General features: G+C 42.9%; 1 protein-coding gene across 6 annotated transcripts in view; it reads right to left on the minus strand.

Moving 5' to 3' along the window:
- Positions 1-19,805: 19,805 nt before the first annotated feature.
- LOC106609112 (cadherin EGF LAG seven-pass G-type receptor 1) overlaps positions 19,806-22,870 on the minus strand; it is a 133,064-nt gene continuing 129,999 nt past the window's right edge. For 5 of the 6 annotated variants that reach the window (XM_082977605.1, XM_082977603.1, XM_082977606.1 and 2 more), the window contains 4 exons: positions 22,585-22,749; positions 22,015-22,299; positions 21,528-21,837; positions 19,806-21,027 (listed from right to left, as the gene is read on the minus strand). In XM_082977605.1, the coding sequence (XP_082833731.1) occupies positions 21,000-21,027; positions 21,528-21,837; positions 22,015-22,299; positions 22,585-22,749 (788 nt within the window). In that variant the 3' untranslated portion in view covers positions 19,806-20,999. Of the gene's footprint in view, positions 21,061-21,527; positions 21,838-22,014; positions 22,300-22,584; positions 22,750-22,870 lie in introns of all 6 variants that reach the window. The other variant, XM_082977602.1, reaches the window with a different exon arrangement.

Here is a 22,870-nt window from a genome sequence, read left to right on the forward strand (position 1 = left end):
GTTTGCTTGCAGAGGACTACAGGGGCAAAGTGGCTACTCTTAGCAAATTTACACAAGCTACTGGGGATTCCACGCCCCCGAGTAGCCAAATCAAATCAAATCACATTTATTTGTCACATACACATGGTTAGCAGGTGTTAATGCAAGTGTAGCGAAATGCTTGTGCTTCTAGTTCCGACCATGCAGTAATGTCTAACAAGTAATCTACCAATTCCACAACAACTACCTTGTACACACAAGTGTAAAGGAATGAATACGAATATGTACATATAAATATAGAAATGAGTGATGGCCGAACGGCATAGGCAAGATGTAATAGATGGTATGGAGTACAGTATATACATATGAGATGAGTATTGTAGGGTATGAAAACATATAAAGCAGCATTGTTTAAAGTGGCTAGTGATACATTACATCAGGATGGCAAGATGCAGTAGATGGTATAGAGTACAGTATATACATATGAGATGAGTAATATAGGTTATGAAAACATTAAATAAAGTGGCATTGTTTAAAGTGGCTAGTGATACATCTAATTACATCAAGATGGCAAGATGCAGTAGATGGTATGGTGTACAGTATATACATATGAGATGAATAATGTAGGTTATGTAAACATTATCTAATATAAATAATATAAAGTGGCAAGTGATAAATTGATTACATCAATTTTCCCATTATTAAAGTGGCTTGAGTTGAGTCAGTATGTTGGCAGCAGCCACTCAATGTTAGTGATGGCTGTTTAACAGTCGGATGGCCTTGAGATAGAAGCTGTTTTTCAGTCTCTCGGTTCCAGCTTTGATGCACCTGTACTGACCTCGCCTTCTGGATGTTAGCGGGGTGAACAGGCAGTGGCTTGGGTGGTTGCTGTCCTTGATGATCGTTTTGGCATTCCTGTGACATCGGGTGGTGTAGGTGTCCTGGAGGGCAGGTAGTTTTCACCCGGTGATGCGTTGTGCAGACCTCACTACCCTCTGGAGAGCCTTCCGGTTATTGGCGGAGCAGCTGCGTGACCAGGCGGTGATACAGCCCGACAGGATGCTCTCGATTGTGCATCTGTAAAAGTTTGTGTGTTTTTGGTGACAAGCCGAATTTCTTCAGCCTCCTGAGGTTGAAGAGGCGCTGCTGCGCCTTCTTCACCACGCTGTCTGTGTGGGTGGACCATTTCAGTTTGTCCGTGATGTGTACGCCGAGGAACTTAAAGCTCTCCACCCACTCCACTACTGTCCCGTCAATGTAGATAGGGGGCTGCTCCCTCTGCTGTTTCCTGAAGTCCACGATGATCTCTTTTGTTTTGTTGACATTGAGTGCGAGGTTATTTTCCTGAGACCACACTCCGAGGGCCCTCACCTCCTCCTTGTAGGCCGTCTCGTCGTTGTTGGTAATCAAGCCTACCACTGTAGTGTCGTCTGCAAACTTGATGATTGAGTTGGATGCGTGCATGGCCACACAGTCGTGGGTGAACAGGGAGTACAGAAGAGGGTTGAGAACGCACCCTTGTGGGGACCCAGTGTTGAGGATCAGCGGGGTGGAGATGTTGTTACCTACCCTCACCACCTGGGGGCGGCCCGTCAGGAAGTCCAGGACCCAGTTGCACAGAGCGGGGTCGAGACCCAGGGTCTGCCATCAATCCACGGTTTCTGCTTGGGGAATGTTTCAATAGACGCTGTTGGTACGACATCACCGATGCACTTGTTAATGAACTCGCACACCGAGTCAGCGTATTCGTCAATGTTGTTGTTTGCAGCAATGCGGAACATATCCCAGTCCACGTGATCAAAGCAATCTTGAAGCGTGGAATCCGATTGGTCGGACCAGCGTTGAACAGACCTGAGGGCGGGAGCTTCCTGTTTTAGCTTCTGTCTATAGGCTGGGAGCAACAAAATTGAGTTGTGGTCAGCTTTTCCAAAGGGAGGGCGGGGGAGGGCCTTATATGCGTCGCAGAAGTTAGAATAACAGTGGTCAAGGGTTTTGTCCGCCCTGGTAGCACAACCGATATGCTGATAGAATTTGGGGAGCCTTGTTTTCAGGTTAGCCTTGGTAAAATCCCCGGCTACAATAAATGCAGCCTCAGGATATGTCGTTTCCAGTTTACATAGAGTCCAATAAAGTTCTTTCAGGGCCATCGATGTGTCTGCTTGGGGGGGGATATACACGGCTGTGATTATAATCGAAGAGAATTCTCTTGGTAGATAATGCGGTCGGCATTTGATAGTGAGGAATTCTAAGTCAGGTGAGCAAAATGACTTGAGTTCCTGTATGTTGTTATGATCACACCACGTCTCGTTAATCATAAGGCATACACCTCCATCCTTCTTCTTACCAGAGAGATGCTTGTTTCTGTCGGCGCGATGCGTGAAGAAACCAGGTGGCTGTACCGACTCAGATAGCGTGTCTCGAGTGATGCCATGTTTCCGTGAAACAAAGAACGTTACAGTCTCGGATGTCTCTCTGAAATGCTACCCTTGCTCGGATTTTGTCTACCTTGTTGTCAAGAGACAGGACATTGTCGAGTAGTATGCTCGGGACCGGTACGCGATGTGCCCGTCTACGGAGCCTGACCAAAAGACCGCTCCATCTGCCCCTTCTTCTGCGGCGCCGTTGTTTTGGCTCGCCGGCTGGGATCCGATCCTTTGTCCTGGGTGGTGGGCCAAACAGAGGATTCCCATCGGGAAAGTCGTATTTCTGGTCGTAATGTTGGTGAGTTGACGTTGCTCTTATATCCAATAGTTCCTCCCGACTGTATGTAGTAAAACCTAAGATTACATGGGGTAACAATGTAAGAAATAACACATAAAAAAGCTAAATACTGCATAGTTTCCTAGGAATGCGAAGCGAGGCGACCATCTTTGTCGGCACCGGAAGTAGCCGGATGATGCCATGGTCTGTTGGAAGTGTCGCCGCCATGTTGGCTCTCCACACGAGACTGGTCGGTACTCTGCATGGATCCCATCCCCGAAGGGGTCTCCCCCTTCCCTGGAGAATGGCGTTAGGAGGATGCTCCTGGATGACTTGGTGGATGTTCATGTTCTCGATCCTACCAACCAACCATGAAAATATCACTCACCGTGGAAGTCGAAAACAGCAAACTCTGGCAATGGGGGCCTCCTTGGCAAAGGTAAGCCTGGACCGGGCACAGAGTGGAAACAGCTTCGCCGCCCTTGATCCTGAGTTTCTGGCGCCTTCTTCCCTGGGGGCTTCCGATTCGAGATCGGATCCTGAGGTACCTGCTCCTTCGTCCTCTGTTCTGTCTCCCTCTCCGGTGGCTTTCTAGCTCGGGTTCAGATCCTCAGAGCTCCCCACCTCATCGGACTGTGAGGCTAGCTAAGATACCGGCCCATTCATCATCCATAATGGATACTACAGCTGGCTCGGGTCCATCGGTCACAACAACCCTTCGGTCCTCGAAGGGGTTTGCGGAACCACTCGAGGCGAAAGAACGGACGTACCTCCTCAGCCATTGTACCAGCTGTCGTCATCGGCAGCTCTATGGTAAGAAACATCTCAGTTCACGGGGTAAAAACCCTGTGCTATCCTGGAGTACGGAACATTAAAAGGCTGCTTCTGACATTTCTACGACAACTGCCGGGAGCTGACACTGTTATAGTCCATGTGGGGTCGAATTACATTAGGAGGGCTAGTTCGGAACTGCTGAAAATGTATTTTAAATAACTGATTATAGCTCTGAAAGATTCCAAAAAGCAGACAATTATTTCAGGTCCGGTTCCATCGTTGGTCTGTGGGTGTGAAAGACTCAGCAGGCTACTGGCATTACACATCTGGCTAAAATATTACTGTAGCTCTGTTGGAATAACTTTTATAGATAACTTAGACACCTTCTGGAAACAGACGATGCTCTACAGGAATGACAGAGTGCATCCAAATAATCTTGACTCCTGGACTCTGTCCACGCATTTTAAGGCTGCATTGAGACAATGATTTATCAGATCAGATAATCCCTACCACTGTCGCTGAGTTGTCTTAATGCTGCAGCAAATGTACATTATCCCAGGGGCATTGGCAGTCACAATGTAAGTAACCTAATTTATGTCCCTCTAACACCCCTGAATGCCTTGATCCCCAGCTGTTTTACACAGTAATCATGTGCCTATGAACCAGAGTTATACTGTAACCACTGAGGCGGTGTGCTCTAGTAGGAAGTCCACTGTATGCAGCTCACCCTGCATTATCAGCTCAAACATAAATAACATTGTCATGTCTACTTCTGATAAGCTTCCCGGTAAAGCAATTAAAACAATAAAGAGTCCCATAAAAGTGCTAAAAATAGTCCACATTAACATATGAAGCTTAAGAAACAAGGTTTATGAACTCAATAACTTGCTAGTAAGAGATGACATTCATATACTGACTATCTCTGAAACTCACTTAGATAATACACTATATATACAAACGAATGTGGACACCCCTTCAAATTAGTGGATTTGGCTATTTCAGCCACACCCGTTGCTGACAGGTGCATAAAATCGATCGCACAGCCGTGCAATCTCCATAGACAAACATTGGCAGTAGAATGCCTTATTGCCACCTTTCCAACAAAATTCTACCCTGCAACAGCTGCCCCGGTCAACTTTAAGTGCTGTTATTGTGAAGTGGAAACATCCTAGGTGCAACAACAGCTCAGCTGCGAAGTGGTGGGCCACACAAGCTTACAGAACAGAACTGCTGAGTGCTGAAGCACATAGTGCGTAAGAATCGTCTGTCCTGTTACAACACTCGCTACCGAGTTCCAAACTGCCTCTGGAAGCAACGCCAGCACAAGAACTGTTCGTCGAGCTTCATGAAATTGGTTTCCATGGCCGAGCTGCCGCACACAAGCCTAAGATCATCATGTGCAATGTCATGCATCGGCTGGAGTGGTGTAAAGCTCGCTACCATTGGACTCTGGAGCAGTGGAAACACGTTCTCTGGAGTGATGAATCACACTTCACCATCTGGAAGAACGACAGACGAATCTGGTTTTGGTGAATGCCAGGAGAACGCAACCTGCCCAAATGCATGGTGCCAACTGGAAAGTTTAGTGGAGGAGGAATAATGGTCTGGGGCTCTTTTTCATGGTTCGGGCTAGGCCCCTTAGTTCCAGTGAAGGGAAATCTTAACACTACAGCATACAATGATATTCTAGATGATTCTGTGCTTCCTGCTTTGTGGCAACAGTTTGGAGAAGGCCCTTTCCTGTTTCAGCATGACAATTCCTCCATCCACAAAGCGAGGTCAATACAGAAATCGTTTGTTGAGATTGGTGTGGAGAACTTGACTGGCCTGGACAGAGCCCTGACCTCAACCACATCAAACACCTTTGGGATGAATTGGAATGCCGGTTGCGAGGCAGGCCTAATTGCCCAACATCATTGCCCGACCTCACAAATGCTCTTGTGAACTCCATATTAATGCCCATGATTTTCAAATGAGAGTGCAGGTGTCCACATACTTTGGTAATCTAGTGTAACTGCCTTAATGTTGCTGGACCCCAGGAAGAGTAGGGGATCCTTAATAAATACAAATACATTGTAAGATGTCAAGAGGCTGGTGTGCAGAGATGGTTGAGTTTAGAGCAGGGGTGTCTAACGCCGCATTCGGTATTCAACGAGGTCAAACCAGCTTCCCCCTGAAGCTAGGACAGCAGAGTCCCTGCCTATCTTCTAAAAACACCCGAAACCCTACCTCTTCAAAGTGTATCTTAAATATTACCCCCCCCCCCAAAAAAAAAGAATAATAACCAACACAGTTGCACTGACTGTCTGTCTTAATTTCGGTGATTATTAGAGAGCTGGATACAGTGAGGAAGCTGTATAAATGCAGATCCATTCTAGACAGTTTCGATTTGGTGTTAGTCATTTTCATGTTTTTTTTTTTTTACTCAAACCACCTGGGGGCCGGATTTGGTCCTCCTCGCATATGTTTGACACCCCTCGCTTAGAGGCAGAGGAAATGAAAGGAGAAAGAGGTGGCTTTTTTTTACTTTAGTGACACTAAGTGGGCTCCCAAGTGGCACAGCGGTCTAAGGCACTGCATCACAGTGTTAGAGGCATCACTACAGACCCTGGTTCGATCCTGGACTGTATCACAACTGGCCGTGATTGGGAGTCCCATAGGGCGGGGCACAATTAGCCCAGCGTCGTTTGGGTTTGGCCGGGGTAGGCCGTCATTGTAAATAAGAATTTGTTCTTAACTGACTTGACAGTGAAATTAAAAAATGTCCCTCCTAAAAGGGAGCCCTTAGTCCAGATTTAATACAATTAGAGCATATGACAAGGTATTCAATCAGGGCCCCTACCCATCAGCCCTGGTATCCACTGTGGCAGGGCAGGTGAGATTAATGTATCTGCAATATAATATGCCTGTTGTGATACTATTTTACAACCAATAGATGGCGGTATAGGATTCTTTTCATGGACTTTTTTGAGCCAACATATTGGACAGTTTTCTGAAGTCTGTGAATCTGCTGTATGGCACTTTCTTCCAGTGGTGCCAACATGTGCCCGCCCACAGGAAAATGAATTATTAAAGTGATAGCCATTCTTTCAGTGAAATACGGAACAATTCCGTATTTTGTCAAACGGGTGGCAACCCTAAGTCTAAATATTGCTGTTACGTTGCACAACCTTCAATGTTATGTCATAATTGTGTAAAATTCTGGCAAATTAATTACGGTCTTTGTTAGGAAGAAACACAGTTCGCATCTAGCCAGGTGGCCCAAACTGTTAATACCCTGACTCTGCTTGCACTGAACGCAAAAGAAGTGACACAATTTCCCTAGTTAATATTTCCTGCTAAGATGCATTTATTTTAACTAAATATGTAGGTTTAAAAATATATATACTTTTGTGTATTGATTTTAAGAAAGGCATTGATGTTTATGGTTAGGTACATTTGTGCAACGAATGTGCTTTTTTCGCGAATGTGCTTTTGTTATATCATCACCCGTTTGGCAAAGTTGAAGTAGGCTGTGATTCGATGATAAAAGAACAGGCACCGCATTGATTATATGCAACGCAGGACAAGCTAGTTAACCTAGTAATATCATCAACCATGTGTAGTTAACTAGTGATTATGTGAAGATTGATTGTTTTTTATAAGATAAATTTAATGCTAGCCAGAAACTTACCTTGGCTCATTGCAGCCACAAGGTCCTTTTGATGCTGTACTCGCGTAACAGGTGGTCAGCCAGCCACGCAGTTTCCTCATGGATTGCAATGTAATCGGCCGTAATCGGCATCCAAAAAGGCAGATTACCGATTAATCGTTCGACCTCTAGTTGACAGTGACCTTGATGTCAGCATCCATGTTTCTCCTGTCTGTCCACTAGTACATTTTCTTTGGCGTTCGCTCTTTTTCCATGTTTGACACAAGGACGAAAGAGACCACTTATAATAGAACAGGTTACCTTCAGAAAGTATTCACACTCCCTTCACTTTTTCCACATTTTGTTGTGTTACAAACTGGGATTAAAATTGATTTCATTGACATTTTTTGTCAACAATCTACACAAAATACTTTTTATTTATTTTTATTAATGGGAAATTAACACTAATACTGCATATTTTGATGAGATAAGTATTCAACCCCCTGAATCAATACATGTTAGAATCACCTTTGGCAGCAATTACAGCTGTGAGTCTTCCTGGGTAAGTCTCTATTACACAAGTGGATTGTACAATATTTAAACATTATTCTTAAAAAATGTATTTAAGCTCTGTCAGGTTGGTTGTTGATCATTGCTAGCAAGCCATTTTCAAGTTTTGCCATAGATGTTCAAGCCAATGTAAGTCAAAACGGTTATTAAGCCACTCAGGAACATTCAATGTCATCTTGGTAAGCAACTCCAGTGTGCTGTAGATTTGGCCTTGGGTTTGGCCTTAGATTTGGCCTTGGGTTTGGCCTTGGGATTTGGCCTTGGGTTTTAGGTAATTGTCCTGCTGAAAGGTGAATTTGTCCCCCATTGTCTGTCGGAAAGCAGACTGAACCACGTTTTCCTCTAGGATTTTGCCTGTTCTTAGCTCTATTCCATTTATTTTTATCCTAAAAAACTCCCTAGTCCTTGCTGATGACAACCATACCCATAACATGGCCCTTGAATGTTTTGGTACACCTACTGGAGAGCTCTTCTTTGTCTACACCCATTCAGCATCGTTCACATCCTCTTAAGCCTTAGCCACACCCACCTCTTTAAGAATTCACATGTGAGGCTAGGTAGCTAGACAGAGGAAGGTAGTGTAGTAAACAACAAAAGACTTCAAGAGTAAAAGTGGTGATAGTAGCAAAAATACACTTTATCTAGTTAAATAAATGACCGTTATCACCCCCAACAAGGTTCAATGTTAGCTAGCTAGCTAACATTAGGCTATCACTAGCAATGCAAATGGGTTTCGGAAATATGAATAATATTACCACACAGATCATACATGTAGTGTTAGCTAGCAAGCCAGCTAGCTAACAGTACACTTAAACTTGCAATGAAAACAACTTTACAAGCATACCCATAACATGATGCGGCCACCACCATGCTTGAAAATCTGAAGAGTGGCAGGTACTCAGTGATGTGTTGTGTTGGATTTGCTCTAAACATAATGCTTTGTATTGAGGACAAAAAGTTAATTTCTTTGCCAAGAATCACTGCAGTGCCTTAATGCAAACATGATGCATGTTTTAGAATATTTTTTATTCTGTACAAGCTTCCTTCTGTCAGGTGCATTTGTTAAATTCCTCCAGTGTGTCTGAGTGCGCTCTGGGTCATTCGTAAATTCAGAGCGGTGTCAGAATGCACACTGGATGCTCTGGCCGAGGAGAAAGGTTGATCTGAGTGTTCTGACCTTACAATGGCAGTCAAGCACCCAAGCTAACTGGCTAATTGACACATCTCATTTGTTAAACTCTATAGATGTTGTAAGGCTCTATACTTTCAGTGTAACGTCGTTAACTGGGCTGTACTTGCAGGTTATCAATCTTCAGTAGTGGTTATAGATTAAGGTTCTGTCTTCTATGTCAGTAGGGGCTGACTGGAAGGTTCTGTACCTTTTAGTAGGGGGGTCATTTGAAATGCCAATATACATGATTTCAGATGTTTATTCTCTATTCCAATGCTGCTCAAAGGGAGAACACTCACCTGGTGGATTTTAAATGGCTTTTCAGAGGTACGAGCACTGGAGAATGTATGTAACCAAGTTGCTTAAAGTAGAGAGCATTCACAAGAACCAGTCTGGTCATTTCGTTGACATTTCCTGGTTTAACAAGATTTTATTTTATCTGTGGACAAACAATTCAAATGTACAGTTGAAGTCAGAAGTTTACATACACCTAGGTTGGAATCATTAAAACCAGTTTTTCAACCAATCCACTAATTTCTTGTTAACAAACTAAAGTTTTGGCAAGTCGGTTAGAACATCGACTGTGTGCGTGACACAAGTTATGTTTCTAACAATTGTTTACAGACAGATTATTTCACTTATAATTCAGTGTATCACATTCCAGTGGGTCAGAAGTTTACATACACTAAGTTGACTGTGCCTTTAAACAGCTTGGAAAATTCCAGAAAATTATGTCATGGCTTTAGAAGCTTCTGATAGGCTAATTGACATAATTTGAGTCAATTGGAGGTGTACCTCTACCTTGAAACTCAGTGCCTCTTTGCTTGACATCATGGGAAAATCAAAAGAAATCAACCAAGACCTCAGAAAAAAATATTGTAGACCTCCACAAGTCTGGTTCATCCTTGGGAGCAATTTCCAAATGCCTGAAGGTACCACATTCATCTGTACACACAATAGTACGCAAGTATAAATACCATGGGACCACGCAGCCGTCATACCCCTCAGGAAGGAGACGTGTTCTGTCCCCTAGAGATTAGCGTATTTTGGTGCAAAAAGTGCAAATCAATCCCAGAACAACAGCAAAGGACCTTGTGAAGATGCTGGAGGAAACAGGTACAAAAGTATCTATATCCACAGTAAAACGAGTCCTATATCAACATAACCTGAAAGGCTGCTCAGCAAGGAAGAAGCCACTGCTCCAAAACCGCCATAAAAAAGCCAGACTACGGTTTGCAACTGCACATGGGGACAAAGATCATACTTTTTGGAGAAATGTTCTCTGGTCTGATGAAACAAAAATAGAACTGTTTGGCCATAATGACCATCGTTATGTTTGGAGGAAAAAGGGGGATGTTTGCAAGCCGAAGAACACTATCCCAACCGTGAAGCATGGGGGTGACAGCATCATGTTGTGGGGGTTCATTGCTGCAAGAGGGTCTGGTGCACTTCACAAGGTAGATGGCATCATGAGGTAGGAAAATTATGTGAATATATTGAAGCAACATCTCCAGACATCAGTCAGGAAGTTAAAGCTTGGTCGCAAATGGGTCTTCCAAATGGACAATGACCCCAAGCAGACTTTCAAATTTGTGGCAAAATGGAAAAAGGACAACAAAGTCAAGGTATTGGGAGTGGCCATCACAAAGCCCTGACCTCAATTCCATAGAAAATATGTGGGCAGAACTGAAAAAGCGTGTAAGAGCAAGGAGGCCTACAAACCTTACTTAGTTACACCAGCTCTTTCAGGAGGAATGGGCCAAAATTCACCCAACTTATTGTGGGAAGCTTGTGGGAGGCTACCCAAAACGTTTGACCCAAGTTAAACAATTTAAAGGCAATGCTACCAAATACTAATTGAGTGTATGTAAACTTCTGACCCACTGGGAATGTGATGAAAGAAATAAAATCTGAAATAAGTCATTCTCTCTACTATTATTCTGACATTTCACATTCTTAAAATAAAGTGGTGATCCTAACTGACCTAAAACAAGGAATTTGTACTGGGATTAAATGTCAGGAATTGTGAAGAACTGAGTTTAAGTATTTGGCTAATGTGTATGTAAACTTCCGACTTCAACTGTAGAACCACTCCACAGCAGGAAAATTACCTCCAGATTAAAAGGTGAATACTTCTTGATGTGTGCTTTATACTGGCCAATTTCACCATTGAATGTTGATGATAAAGTATTTCTAAAATCTTCCTTTGTGTTTGTGTACCAGTTTCATTGGAGGAAAAGAGTCTCATTTGGCCCCCAGGTGGACCATGGCCAGAGCTGAACTGATGCTCATGGGAGAGAAGCAGATGTTCTTACTGGAGTTGGATTGGCCAAGTGTGCGAAGAAAGTCCAAGGCGAACGCTGTGTTTGAGCTTCCAGAGGTGGAAAAAGTACCCAATTGTCATACTTGAGTAAAAGTATAGATACCTTAATAGAAAGTTACTCAAGTAAAAGTCACCCAGTAAAATACTACTTCAGTAAAAGTCCAGAAATATTTGGTTCTAAATATACTTAAGTATACTGCTCAAATAAAAGTATAATTCCTTATTTCAAGCAAAGCAGATGGCATTATTTTCTTGTTTTTAAAATGTATGGATAGCCAGGGGCACACTCCAACACTCAGACATCATTTACAAAATATGCATTTGTGTTTAGTGAGTCTGCCAGATCAGAGGCAGAAGGGATGACCATGTGTTGTCTTGATAAGTCCGTGAATTGGAGAATTTTCCTGTCCTGCTAAGCATTTAAAATCTAACTTTTGGGTGTCAGGTAAAAAGTACATTATTTTCTTTAGGAATGTAAGTGAAGTAAAAGTTGTCAAAAATATAAATAGTAAAGTACAAATACCCAAAAAAATGACTTAAGTGGTACTTTAAGTATTTTTACTTCAGTACTTTACACCACTGTGCACTACTGACAGTGGTCATGGCTGACTGGTGTTCCTACAAAGAATGAGTGTACGAAATGACAAGTATGATGGTAAGGCAAAGGCAGAAAAGAGCCGTCATTGATGGTTTGAATTAGTATTTAGGGTGAATACTGAACTGAGACACGCAGGACATTCTACAGAATTAAAAACCGAATTCAAATTGAAATAAAATTACAAATTTGGCTAAAAGTAATTGAATGTGTCAATAAACCAATTGCACTTTATGGCAGCGAGGAGTGGTATTCCACTTGATAAACAAGATTTCACCCAATGGAACAAATACCCCATGGCAACCCTGCACACAGTTCTGTAAGATTATTCTACATGTCCAGAGGAAAACTACAAACAATGCATGCAGGGTAGAACCTTTGTAGCCTATACTTTAAATGCCCGGATGTCATCTGCAAGGAAGAGTCAAAGCAAGAGGATTTACACCGTCCAAAATCTGTCTGCATGAGAAGTCCTTTTTTCTATGGAGGTCTATGAGAGCGTGTCAAATTAGGTGAGGCTTATTTGATCAAATAGAAGTTTCATAATGTTTAGGCTGTTACAAATGTACTGACAAAAGTTGATGCACGTGGCATTCCGGAAACTTTGACAAAAACGATTTAGCTGTGCCTGTTGTTCACACGTGTATCTGCCCTCTCATTGGCTGGAATGGTCCCACCTGATCAAATCAAATAACATTTTATTAGTCACATGCCCTGAATGCAACAGGTGTAGACCTTACAGTGAAAAGCTTACTTACGAGCCCTTAACCAACAGTGCAGTTTAAAAAAAATACGGATAAGAATAACAGATAAAAGTAACAAGTAAATAAAGAGCAGCAGTAAAAAATAGCAATATATACAGAGTGCCGGTACAGAGTCAATGTGCGGGGGCAACTGTTAGTTGAGGTAGTATGTAAATGTAGGTAGAGTTAATTAAAGTGACTATGCATAGATGACAACAGAGAGTGGTAGGGGTGTGGAGAATAGTCTGGATAGCCCTTTGACTAGATGTTCAGGAGTCTTATGGCTTGTGGGTAGAAGCCTTTTAGAAGCCTCTTGGACCTAGACTTGGCGCTCCGGTACCGATTGCCATGCGGTAGCAGAGAGAACAGTCTATGACTAGGGTGGCTTGGGTCTTTGACAATTTTTAGGTCCTTCCTCTGACACTGCCTTGTATACAGGTCCTGGATGGCAGGAAGCTTGGCCCCAGTGATGTACAGGGCCGTTCGCACTACGCTCTGTAGTGCCTTGCGGTCGGAGGCCGAGCAGTTGCCATACCAGGCAGTGATGCAACCAGTCAGGATGCTCTCGATGGTGCAGCTGTAGAACCTTTTGAGGATCTGAGGACCCATGCCAAATCTTTTCTGTCTCCTGAGGGGGAATAGGTTTTGTCGTGCCCGCTTCACGACTGTCTTGGTGTGCTTGGACCATGTTAGTCTCACCAGCTTTCCATCATTGAGTATGTGTATTTCCATTGTTAGAGCGGTCACTTGGCTATTTTGTCAATATAACAAATCAACTTTAATTTCATGCTGATTTCGGCTATTCATCTAGTAGAATTCTCTGCACACTAGCGAGGAAGATAATCGTTTTTCACACCCACGTGTGTATTCGACAACAGCTGATAATCAGAATAGGGGACGCTCTCTACAAAAATGTATGAGTGACGGGTAACATGCGCGATTGCACATTCGATGGGCGCGTTCCTCTGCCCTGGTGTTGCTGAAGCATTCCAAATATTACAATGCCCCAACTGGTATTTTACGTTTCAGTTGACCACATACTCTGCCATTCAAAAGCTTGGGGTCACTTAGAAATGTCCTTGTTTTTTAAAGAAAAGCAACATTCTTTGTCCATTAAAATAACATAACATTTATCAGAAATACAGTGTAGACATTGTTAATGTTGTAAATGACTATTGTAGCTGGAAATGGCATATTTTTTTATTTTTTTATGGAATATCTACAGAGGCCAATTATCAGCAGCCATCACTCCTGTGTTCCAATGGCACGTTGTGTTAGCTAATCCAAGTTTATAATTTTAACAGGCTAATTGATCATTAGAAAACCCTTTTGCAATTATGTTAGCACAGCTGAAAACTATTGTTCTGATTAAAGAAGCAATAAAACTTGCCTTCTTTAGACTAATTAAATATCTGGAGCATCAGCATTTGTGGATTCGATTACAGGCCAGAAACAAAGCCCTTTCTTCTGAAACTCGTCAGTCATTCTTGTTCTGAGAAATGAAGGCTATTCCATACAAGAAATTGCCAACACTGTGTACTACTCCCTTCACAGAACAGCGCAAACTGGCTCTAACCAGAATAGAAAGAGGAGTGGGAGGCCCCGGTGCACAACTGAGCAAGAGGACAAGTACATTAGAGTGTCTAGTTTGAGAAACAGACGCCTCACAAGTCCTCAACTGGCAGCTTCATTAAATAGTACCCGCAATACACCAATCTCAACGTCAACAGTGAAGAGGCGACTCTGGGATGCTGGCCTTCTAGGCAGTGTTTTAAAGAAAAAGCCAAATCTCAGACTGGCCAATGAAAATAAAAGATTAAGATGGGCAAAAGAACACAGGAAGATTGGAAAAAAAGTGTTATGGACAGACGAATCTAAGTTTTGAGGTATTCGGATCACAAAGAAGAACATTTGTGAGACGCAGAAAAAATGAAAAGATGCTGGAGGAGTGCTTGACGCCATCTTTCAAGCATGGTGGAGGCAGTGTGATGGTCAGTTTTTTTTGGTGGTGGTAAGGTGGGAGATTTGTACAGGGTAAAAGGGATCTTGAAGAGGGAAGGCTATCACTCTATTTTGCAACGCCATGCCATACCCTGTGGACGGCGACCTCGATGTTCTCCGTCCCGTAACCCTAACCCTAAAATCATTTCGCCATATTCATAACCGAACAATAGAAAAATTTCATTTCTTTTTTTTCAAATATAGGACTATTTTATATTGTTTTATAGATACACCTCTCCTGAATCGAACCACGTTGTCCGATTTCAAAAAGGCTTTACAGCAAAAGCAAAACATTAGATAATGTTAGAGGAGTATATCGTCAAAGTATTCACATAGCCATTTTCCGACTAACCACATGCATCACAAATAACCAAAAAACAGCTAAATGCAGCACTAACCTGTGACAATCTTCATCAGATGACACTCCTAAGACATCATGTTACACAATGCATGCATTCTTTTGTTCGATAAAGTTCATATTTATATATAAAAACAGCATTTTACATCGGCGCGTGACGTTGAGAAACTATTTTCCCTCAAATGCATCCGGTGGATCAGCGCTACAATTTACTAAATTACTATTCGAAAACATTTTAAAAATGTAATATTGTCATTCAAAGAATTATAGATGAACATCTCGTGAAAGCACCTGCATTGCCAGATTTAAAAATAACTTTACTGGGAAATCACACTTTGCAATAAAAGGAGATACTATACTCAGAGAAATAGGCTAGCAATACAGGTCTGCGCCATCTTGGAACAATCGAATATCAAATCTACTCTTGTATATTATTGTAAATATTCCCTTACCTTTGATTATCTTCATCAGAAGGCACTTCCAGGAATCCCAGGTCCCCAACAAATGTAGTTTTGTTCGAAAAAGTTCATAATTTATGTCCCAATAGCTTCTTCTTGTTAGCGCGTTCCGAAGGCACCTCAAAATGTTCCGTCGTGCGTGGGACTTCTCCTCACGAAAGCCCCCCCCCAAAAATATTTAAGTTCGTTCAAACATGTCAAATGTTGTATAACATAAATCTTTAGGGCCTTTTCAACCAGAGCTTCAATAATATTCCATGGGGACGGTTGCACTGTCTTTCAAAACGTTTCGAAAGGGGAGGGTAGCCAGGGGCGCCCGCGTCATAATGGTGATGGCCCTCCCCATGTGACCAAGATCAACAGCCTCTCATTCGGTCAGTTTTCACAGTAGAAGACTCAAACCACTTTGTAAAGACTGGGGACATCTAGTGGAAGTCATAGGAAGTGCTCAATGAACCATAGCTCACGGTGTGATTTATAGGCAAAGTGCTGAAGTTGAGTCCGCAAATCAGATTTCCACATCCTATTAGAAACTGTCTCGGGGTTTTGACTGCCATATGAGTTCTGTTATACTCACAGACACCATTCAAACAGTTTTAGAAACTTTAGGGTGTTTTCTATCCACATATATTAATTATATGCATATCCTAGCTTCTGAGTTTGAGTAGGAGGCCGTTTAAAATGGGCACGTATTTTTTTCAAAAATCGCTGTAGCGCCCCCTATCCTAGGCGACCGTCAAGAGGTTAATTGGAGACAATTTCCTCCTACAACAGGACAATGATCCAAAGCACAGCTCCAAACTATGCAATAACTATTTAGGGAAGAAGCAGTCAGCTGGTATTCTGTCTATAATGGAGTGGCCAGCACAGTCACCGGATCTCAACCCTATTGAGCTGTTATGGGAGCAGCTTGACCGTATGGCACGTAAGTGCCCATCAAGCCAATCCAACTTGTAGGAGGTGCTTCAGGAAGCATAGGGTGAATCTCTTCAGATTACCTCAACAAATTGACAACTAGAATGCCAAAGGTCTGCAAGGCTGTAATTGCTGCAAATGGAGGATTCTTTGACGAAAGCAAAGTTTATTATTTCAATTAAAAATCATTATTTATAACCTTGTTAATGTCTTGACTATATTTCCTATTCATTTTGCAACTAATTTCATGTATGTTTTCATGGAAAACAAGGACATTTCTAAGTGACCCCAAACTTTTGAACGGTAGTGTAGCAATCTGTTAGTCGTTGACACAGTTGATGACATATTGCGCATTCAATGGGTGCGTTCATCTGCCCAGATATTGGTGACTCATGCCAGATCTAACAACGCTTGAATATGTATTTTATGTATCAGCTTACCACATATTTTATAGCAATCTGTCAGTCGATGATGTGGAATGCAGCCATTGGTTTATGCATGCAACGTCTTTAGTAGGGGGGCGTGACTAATTACACCGTCTCAAATGGATGAGTAGTATGTTGATATTTGTTGCTTACTGTATAGGTTTTTACTAAATAGTGCTGTTCTTCCATACGCACAAAAAGCGTATTTCTCTCAAATGTTGTGATCAAATTTGTTTACATCCCTGTTAGTGTGCATTTCTCCTTTGCCAAGATAATCCATCCACCTGACAGGTGTGACATATATCAAGAAGCTGATTAAACAGCATGATTATTACACACAGGTGCACCTTGTGCTGGGGACAATAAAAGGCCACTCTAAAATGTGCAGTTTTGTCACACAACACAATGCCACAGATGTCTCAAGTTTTAAGGGAGTGTGAAATTGGCATGCTGACTACAGGGATGTTCACCAGAGCTGTTGCCAGAGAATTTAATATTAATTTCTCTACCATAAGCCACCTCCAATGTCATTTTAGAGAATTTGGCAGTACGTCCAACCGGCCTCACAACCGCAGATCACGTGTAACCACGCCAGCCCAGGACCTCCACATCCGGCTTCTTGAACTGCGGGATTGTCTGAGACCAACCACCAGGACAGCTGATGAAACTGTGGGTTTGCAGAACGGAATAATTTCTGAACAAACTGTCAGAAACCATTTCAGGGAAGCTCATCTGCATGCTTATAATCCTCACCAGGGTCTTGGCCTGACTGGGGTTTGGCATCGTAACCGACTTCGGTGGGCTAATGCTCACCTTCGATGGCCACTGGCACGATGGAGTAGTGTGCTGTTAGAGGGTGAATCCCAGTTTCAACTGTACCTGGCAGATGGCAGACAGTTTGTATGGCTTCGTGTAGGTGAGCGGTTTGCTGATGTCAACGTTGTGAACAGTGTCCCTAAATGGCGGTTGAGTTATGGTATGGGCAGGCATAAGCTATGGACAATGAACACAATTGCATTTTATGATGGCAATTTGAATGTACAGAGATACAGTGACGAAATCCTGAGGCCCATTGTTGTGCCATTCATCCACCGCCACCACTTCAGGCCTCATGTTGCAAGGATCTGTACACAATTCCTGGAATATGAAAATGTCCCAGTTCTTCCATGGCCTGCATACTCACCACCCATTGAGCTGTTTGGGATGCTCTGGATCGACATGTATGACAGCGTGTTCCAGTTCTCGCCAATATCCAGCAACTTCACACACAGCTATTGAACAGGAGTGGGACAACATTCCACATGCCAGAATCAACAGCCTGATCAACTCTATGCGAAGGAGATGCGTCACGCTGGAGCTGAAATACCCAAATCTGAAAAGGGCGAGAGGCTTACCTTGGAATTCAGGTCTGAGAGGTGGATAATCCTGCCTGCTTTTTAGGTAGGTTATAATGTACATGAGGAGAATGTGTGATGTCAAAAGTTTAATAAAACATGTGGCTTTACTTTAAAGTGGCAATCAGCATTTGAAACAATAACAAAGGTTCCCCCCGACGTTTCGGTAAAAATGGGGCTAGAGAAATGTAACCACTCATTCATAGACAGAGCTATGGATGCAAAGACTGACCATCCATGATATCAAAATGATAGTTTAAACCATATTTCTAGGCTATATAGTGTTTGTTTACATCTACTTTGTTTACAAACATTGGAGCAAAACAAGCCTATTTTGGGTTCTGATGGGGTACGACAGTTGAACATAGCTCACGAGGCATTTATAAGTTATATTCTTCAAGAATCATTAATTCACAAGTCCAAAAATCTATTTAGCTACTGTAGATTGCCCCTTTAAAGGGTGCTGTTGAGTGTCATCATTTAGGCCAGGGGTTTTCCCTGACCTCGTAACCTGGTAAGGAATAACTCTGGGTCATAGTAAAAGTCTAGATTAACTAGAAACCATTTTTTTTTGGGGGGGGGGGGAGGTCAGGGCCTGTATTCATAAATCATCTCAGAGCAGGAGTGCTTGTCTAGGCTCAGGTCCTCCCCACCCTCTGAAGCGAAATAGGGTTGGTCCTGGTCGGTCCCTGGATGGGAGGCCAGATGCTGCAGGAAGTGGTGTTGGATGGCCAGTAGGAGGCACTCTTTCCTCTGGTCAATTTTTTTTAAATAATATCCCAAATGCCCCAGTTCAGTGATTGGGGACATTTCCCTGTGTAGGGTGCTGCCTTTGGGACGTTAAACAGGTGTCCTGACTCTCTGTGGTCACTAAAGATCCCATGGCACTTATCATAAGAGTAGGGGTATTAACCCCAGTGTCCTGGCTAAATTCCCAGTCAACTTACCTGGTAAAATAAAAATTCATATAACCCATTTCATGACAAAACTGATCCAAGATCAGAACTCCTATTCTAAGACGCTTTGTGAATATGTCTCACAGTCAGGAAACATTCCTGTTCATCCTCCTTCTCATCATCAATACTCATTGCTTAAACCCCAGGTCACCTTTTCCATGAACTTATGGAGCCATTTGTTAAAGAACGACTAAGAAAGTGTGATAAAATACCTAAACTCTTCATCAGGGTGTCAAGAAAAACTCTACGCACTTCAAAAATGTGCCTATTACTCACTCATGTTTGACCCTGTCATGTGGATAACACACACACACACACACACACACACACACACACACACACACACACACACACACACACACACACACACACACACACACACACACACACACACACACACACACACACACACACACACACCAGTAGGCACCATTGTTCCATAAAGGATTAGCCCTGGACCTCAGTCACTGTCTGGACTTTGGACCCCACAGCAGGCAAGTCAGACAGCCCATCAGCCAGCCAGACATACACACACACAAACTCCCAGTTGTGCCTGGCACAGCACAGGACAGTCTCAAGGAGTGTAAAGAGACATTACATTCCTTGGACAGTGTAAGGATATACAGGGAGAGTCATTTAAGACATAGCTACACTACCTTTTAAGGAAAAATACCATTCAAAGTACATCTCTTTTCTTTCCTCCATTACCTCGTTCAGTTATCCTCATTTCAGTTTTATCTCCCTCCTTAAGGGTATTATTTAAACTTTTCATAATGTGCGGGTGCGATGTCAGAATTCAGACAAGGCATAAAAAAAATTGAACGTCTCATCTTTAATTTTACAGTTACAATAATTTTTTCCAGTGTCTTGAAACCATAAAAATAAATATACATGTGTTACAAAACGATTCCAGTGTCTTTGATCATACAAAAAAAAAAGACATTTTGTACAGTGCCACATGATAGGAAGTGTTATAAAGGCATTACTTATGTAGTGGTTAGCTTGACATTAGAGACTCCATACCGTATATGTACTGCAGTGGTTCTTGATCTACTTTGGTAAGCAGAATAATGGGTGTATGCTGCTGACCTGTGTTCAATTTTTTTTTGGGGGGGGAGAACTCCTGGAGTGCCTGATGGGCATGGTTTGCACAATGATAAGGTTTGCTAGTCTGAGCCACAGAAGAACATGTCCTATAACAGCGTGTGATTTCTCCACAAAGAGAAAGGATTTCTAGAATTGTTGTGTTTACAAAAGCATTTTCTTTTCAATTTACAAATATGTTGTTTTGTCTCATCTATGACGACACAGTTCAAATACAAAATATAGATTTTTGGGGGGGGAAATATCTACATATTAATTACACTCTAAAAGCATTGGGTGAAAGGCTATGCTCCTCTTTCTATGATTAGCTTGGAGGAACAAGGCAGTTGGTAAGTCTGAGTTTCTCCTGAGCTTCCTGTAGGTCTCCATAGGATTTGTAGTCTTAGTTGTAGTCCAGAGAAAGACTTCTGACTGTACCGGCACACAGTGGTCATACATCCATATCTGTATCAGTCCCGAGGCTCTTAAGAGTCTCTGATCGACCAATGTGAGTCACTCATTCTGGGGGATGGAGTCTTTCTTCAAGGATTTCAAAAATGTGGTTTGGCACAGGAGGTTCCATTAGTCCAGTAGGTAGGACCCCATCCTTTACTTGGTTTAGTCTGACACATACATTCCCTTTTCTTGTCTTTACTTTAGTCCGGCAGGCATGGCTCTGCAGTAATACTGCTCTCCTTACGAGATTAAGAGGGTGAGAGGTGAAGGACGAGAGGTCACTTCTCCATTGCACATGGGCATGATACCTGCTCTCTTTTTCTTTATACCTATCCTTTTCTCGCCTCTCTTTTCTCCATTACTCTCTTGTTTTCTCCTCTCTTTTCCTTTCATTGTCCTTTCTTCTCTTGTTCCTTTATTCTCCTCCTTCTCTCCTCTACTTCAGTGAGAGATCATATTTTCTCCTCTCATAAGGGCAGAGAGACTCTGGTTTTCCTGCTGGGTCAGATGGAAGTTTCATTACTGCCGCTGTTCCGGGAGAGAAAAGGGAATGGAGGGAAGGATAGAGGGAGGGAGGGAGGGGGGGATAGAGGGAGGGGAGACATGCTGGGTTAGATGTGTGCAGGTAGGGATGCAGGCTAACACCTCTAAACAGTGTACAACCACGTGCAGCATTCATATGTAGGATGGGAACTTTCATTCATACAGTACACATAGACATGTGCAACAGCGAAATATGTCCTCCTTATGTGATAACTTCACCTAACACATGCAGGTCAGCATCAATAGACTCCATGATCAACAGATGCGTGTCATTAAAGTGTCTATAATGAAGTACCATTCAGATGCAATTTGACATAAAAAAAAAAAAAATCCACTCATTCACTATTTAGGCTAAAAGGATTCATACATCACTTCATGCTGAGTTGCGCTGCATTGTCTGCTCTATTGAAAAACAACACACACAAGAATTACATCATCACGCGACTACCCACTCTGAGTCTGATTCGTTGCCTCCGTTGGTCGTTATCGCCTTCATGCTCATAGCCACGCCCCCATTCTGTGGTAATTGTGGTCGTGGGGCAATCAGCGGCTTGATGATTACACTGTTGCTCTTGCCCACAGATACGGGGTGTACCCCGTCGTTGGAGGCCACGGAGGGGGTCTTGGATGGAGGGATGACGGGCGGAGGGATGGAGGAAGAGATGGTGGGAGGGTTGTAGTCACTCAGCTTCTCTCTCAGTCGGTTCTTCATGTTCTTGTCGGTCAAGGGAGGAGGGTATGTGATCTTGTTCTTCAGGATGCCTGAGATGGGAAGAATACAGGATCTCTTTAGATTTGTTTTAGGTGTAATAAAAAACTTTCACAAATGGACAAAGACCCAGTTACAGGGCCAATATATTGTATGCTTGGATGAATGAACAAACAAACAAACCAACCCCCCCAAAAATAAACAAAATTAGGAATGTCTACATATCGCACCCTTCTTCGGCTCAGGTTGATGGGTGCTGTTGGGTAGGCTTGGAGGCCCATTGGAGGGTCCATTGGAGGGTAGACTGGGAGGTCCATTCTCCCTAGTGGGGGTCTCCCTGTCCTGGGGTGTCTCTCCTCTCTCTCCTACATGGTTGAGTTTGTTCTCCTGGTGCAGCTCCACGTTCACCTTGGTCTCCACCCTCAGCCGTTCTGCACCCCCAGGATCCTCACTGTCACTGGCTGTTGTCGCCTCCTTGGGCCAGTAAGGCTTCACGTGATTGGATACCGCTTCCACTAGGGTCAGAGGAAGAAGAAATATGAGCCAATCAGTACTTTGGTTGTAGGTAGTACTACCACACCACAGTACAATAATAAATATGTCGATAACACTTTACTTACTGTAAAGTCTGGAGGTATAATGCACTATAATCCAGTTATAATGTATTCTCAGACTTATGTAATCTTATCAGTGAGTCATTAAGAATTAATAAAAAGCTGCAGTACTTTCTGAGCAGTGAGACCCTGGATGTTTTGATAGGTACCGTTGAGGGGTGTTTTGTATTGGAAAGTGATGGCTACCTTTGGATGCAATGCTGGTCCCTTTAGGTGTGCTGTGTTGAGGCTGTCTCTCGTTGTTCCACTTGGGCTTGATGTCCATGTCATCATCTTCGCTGTCGGAAGAGTGAGACGAGGCATAGGACGAGCTGTGTTCATCTACAGACAACTCACTATCCGAGTCCGAGTCTGAGAGAGAGAAAGAGAGAGGGAGACCAAAAGACAAAAAGAGAGAAAGAGCAACACATGAACACATTATACAGATGCACAGCTCACTGCTGTGAAGAATGCACCCCATCTCCATCAACTC

This window comes from Salmo salar, chromosome 07 (genome assembly GCF_965601325.2).
Source record: "Salmo salar chromosome 07, fSalSal1, whole genome shotgun sequence".
In the NCBI taxonomy this organism is placed as follows: Eukaryota; Metazoa; Chordata; class Actinopteri; order Salmoniformes; family Salmonidae; genus Salmo; species Salmo salar.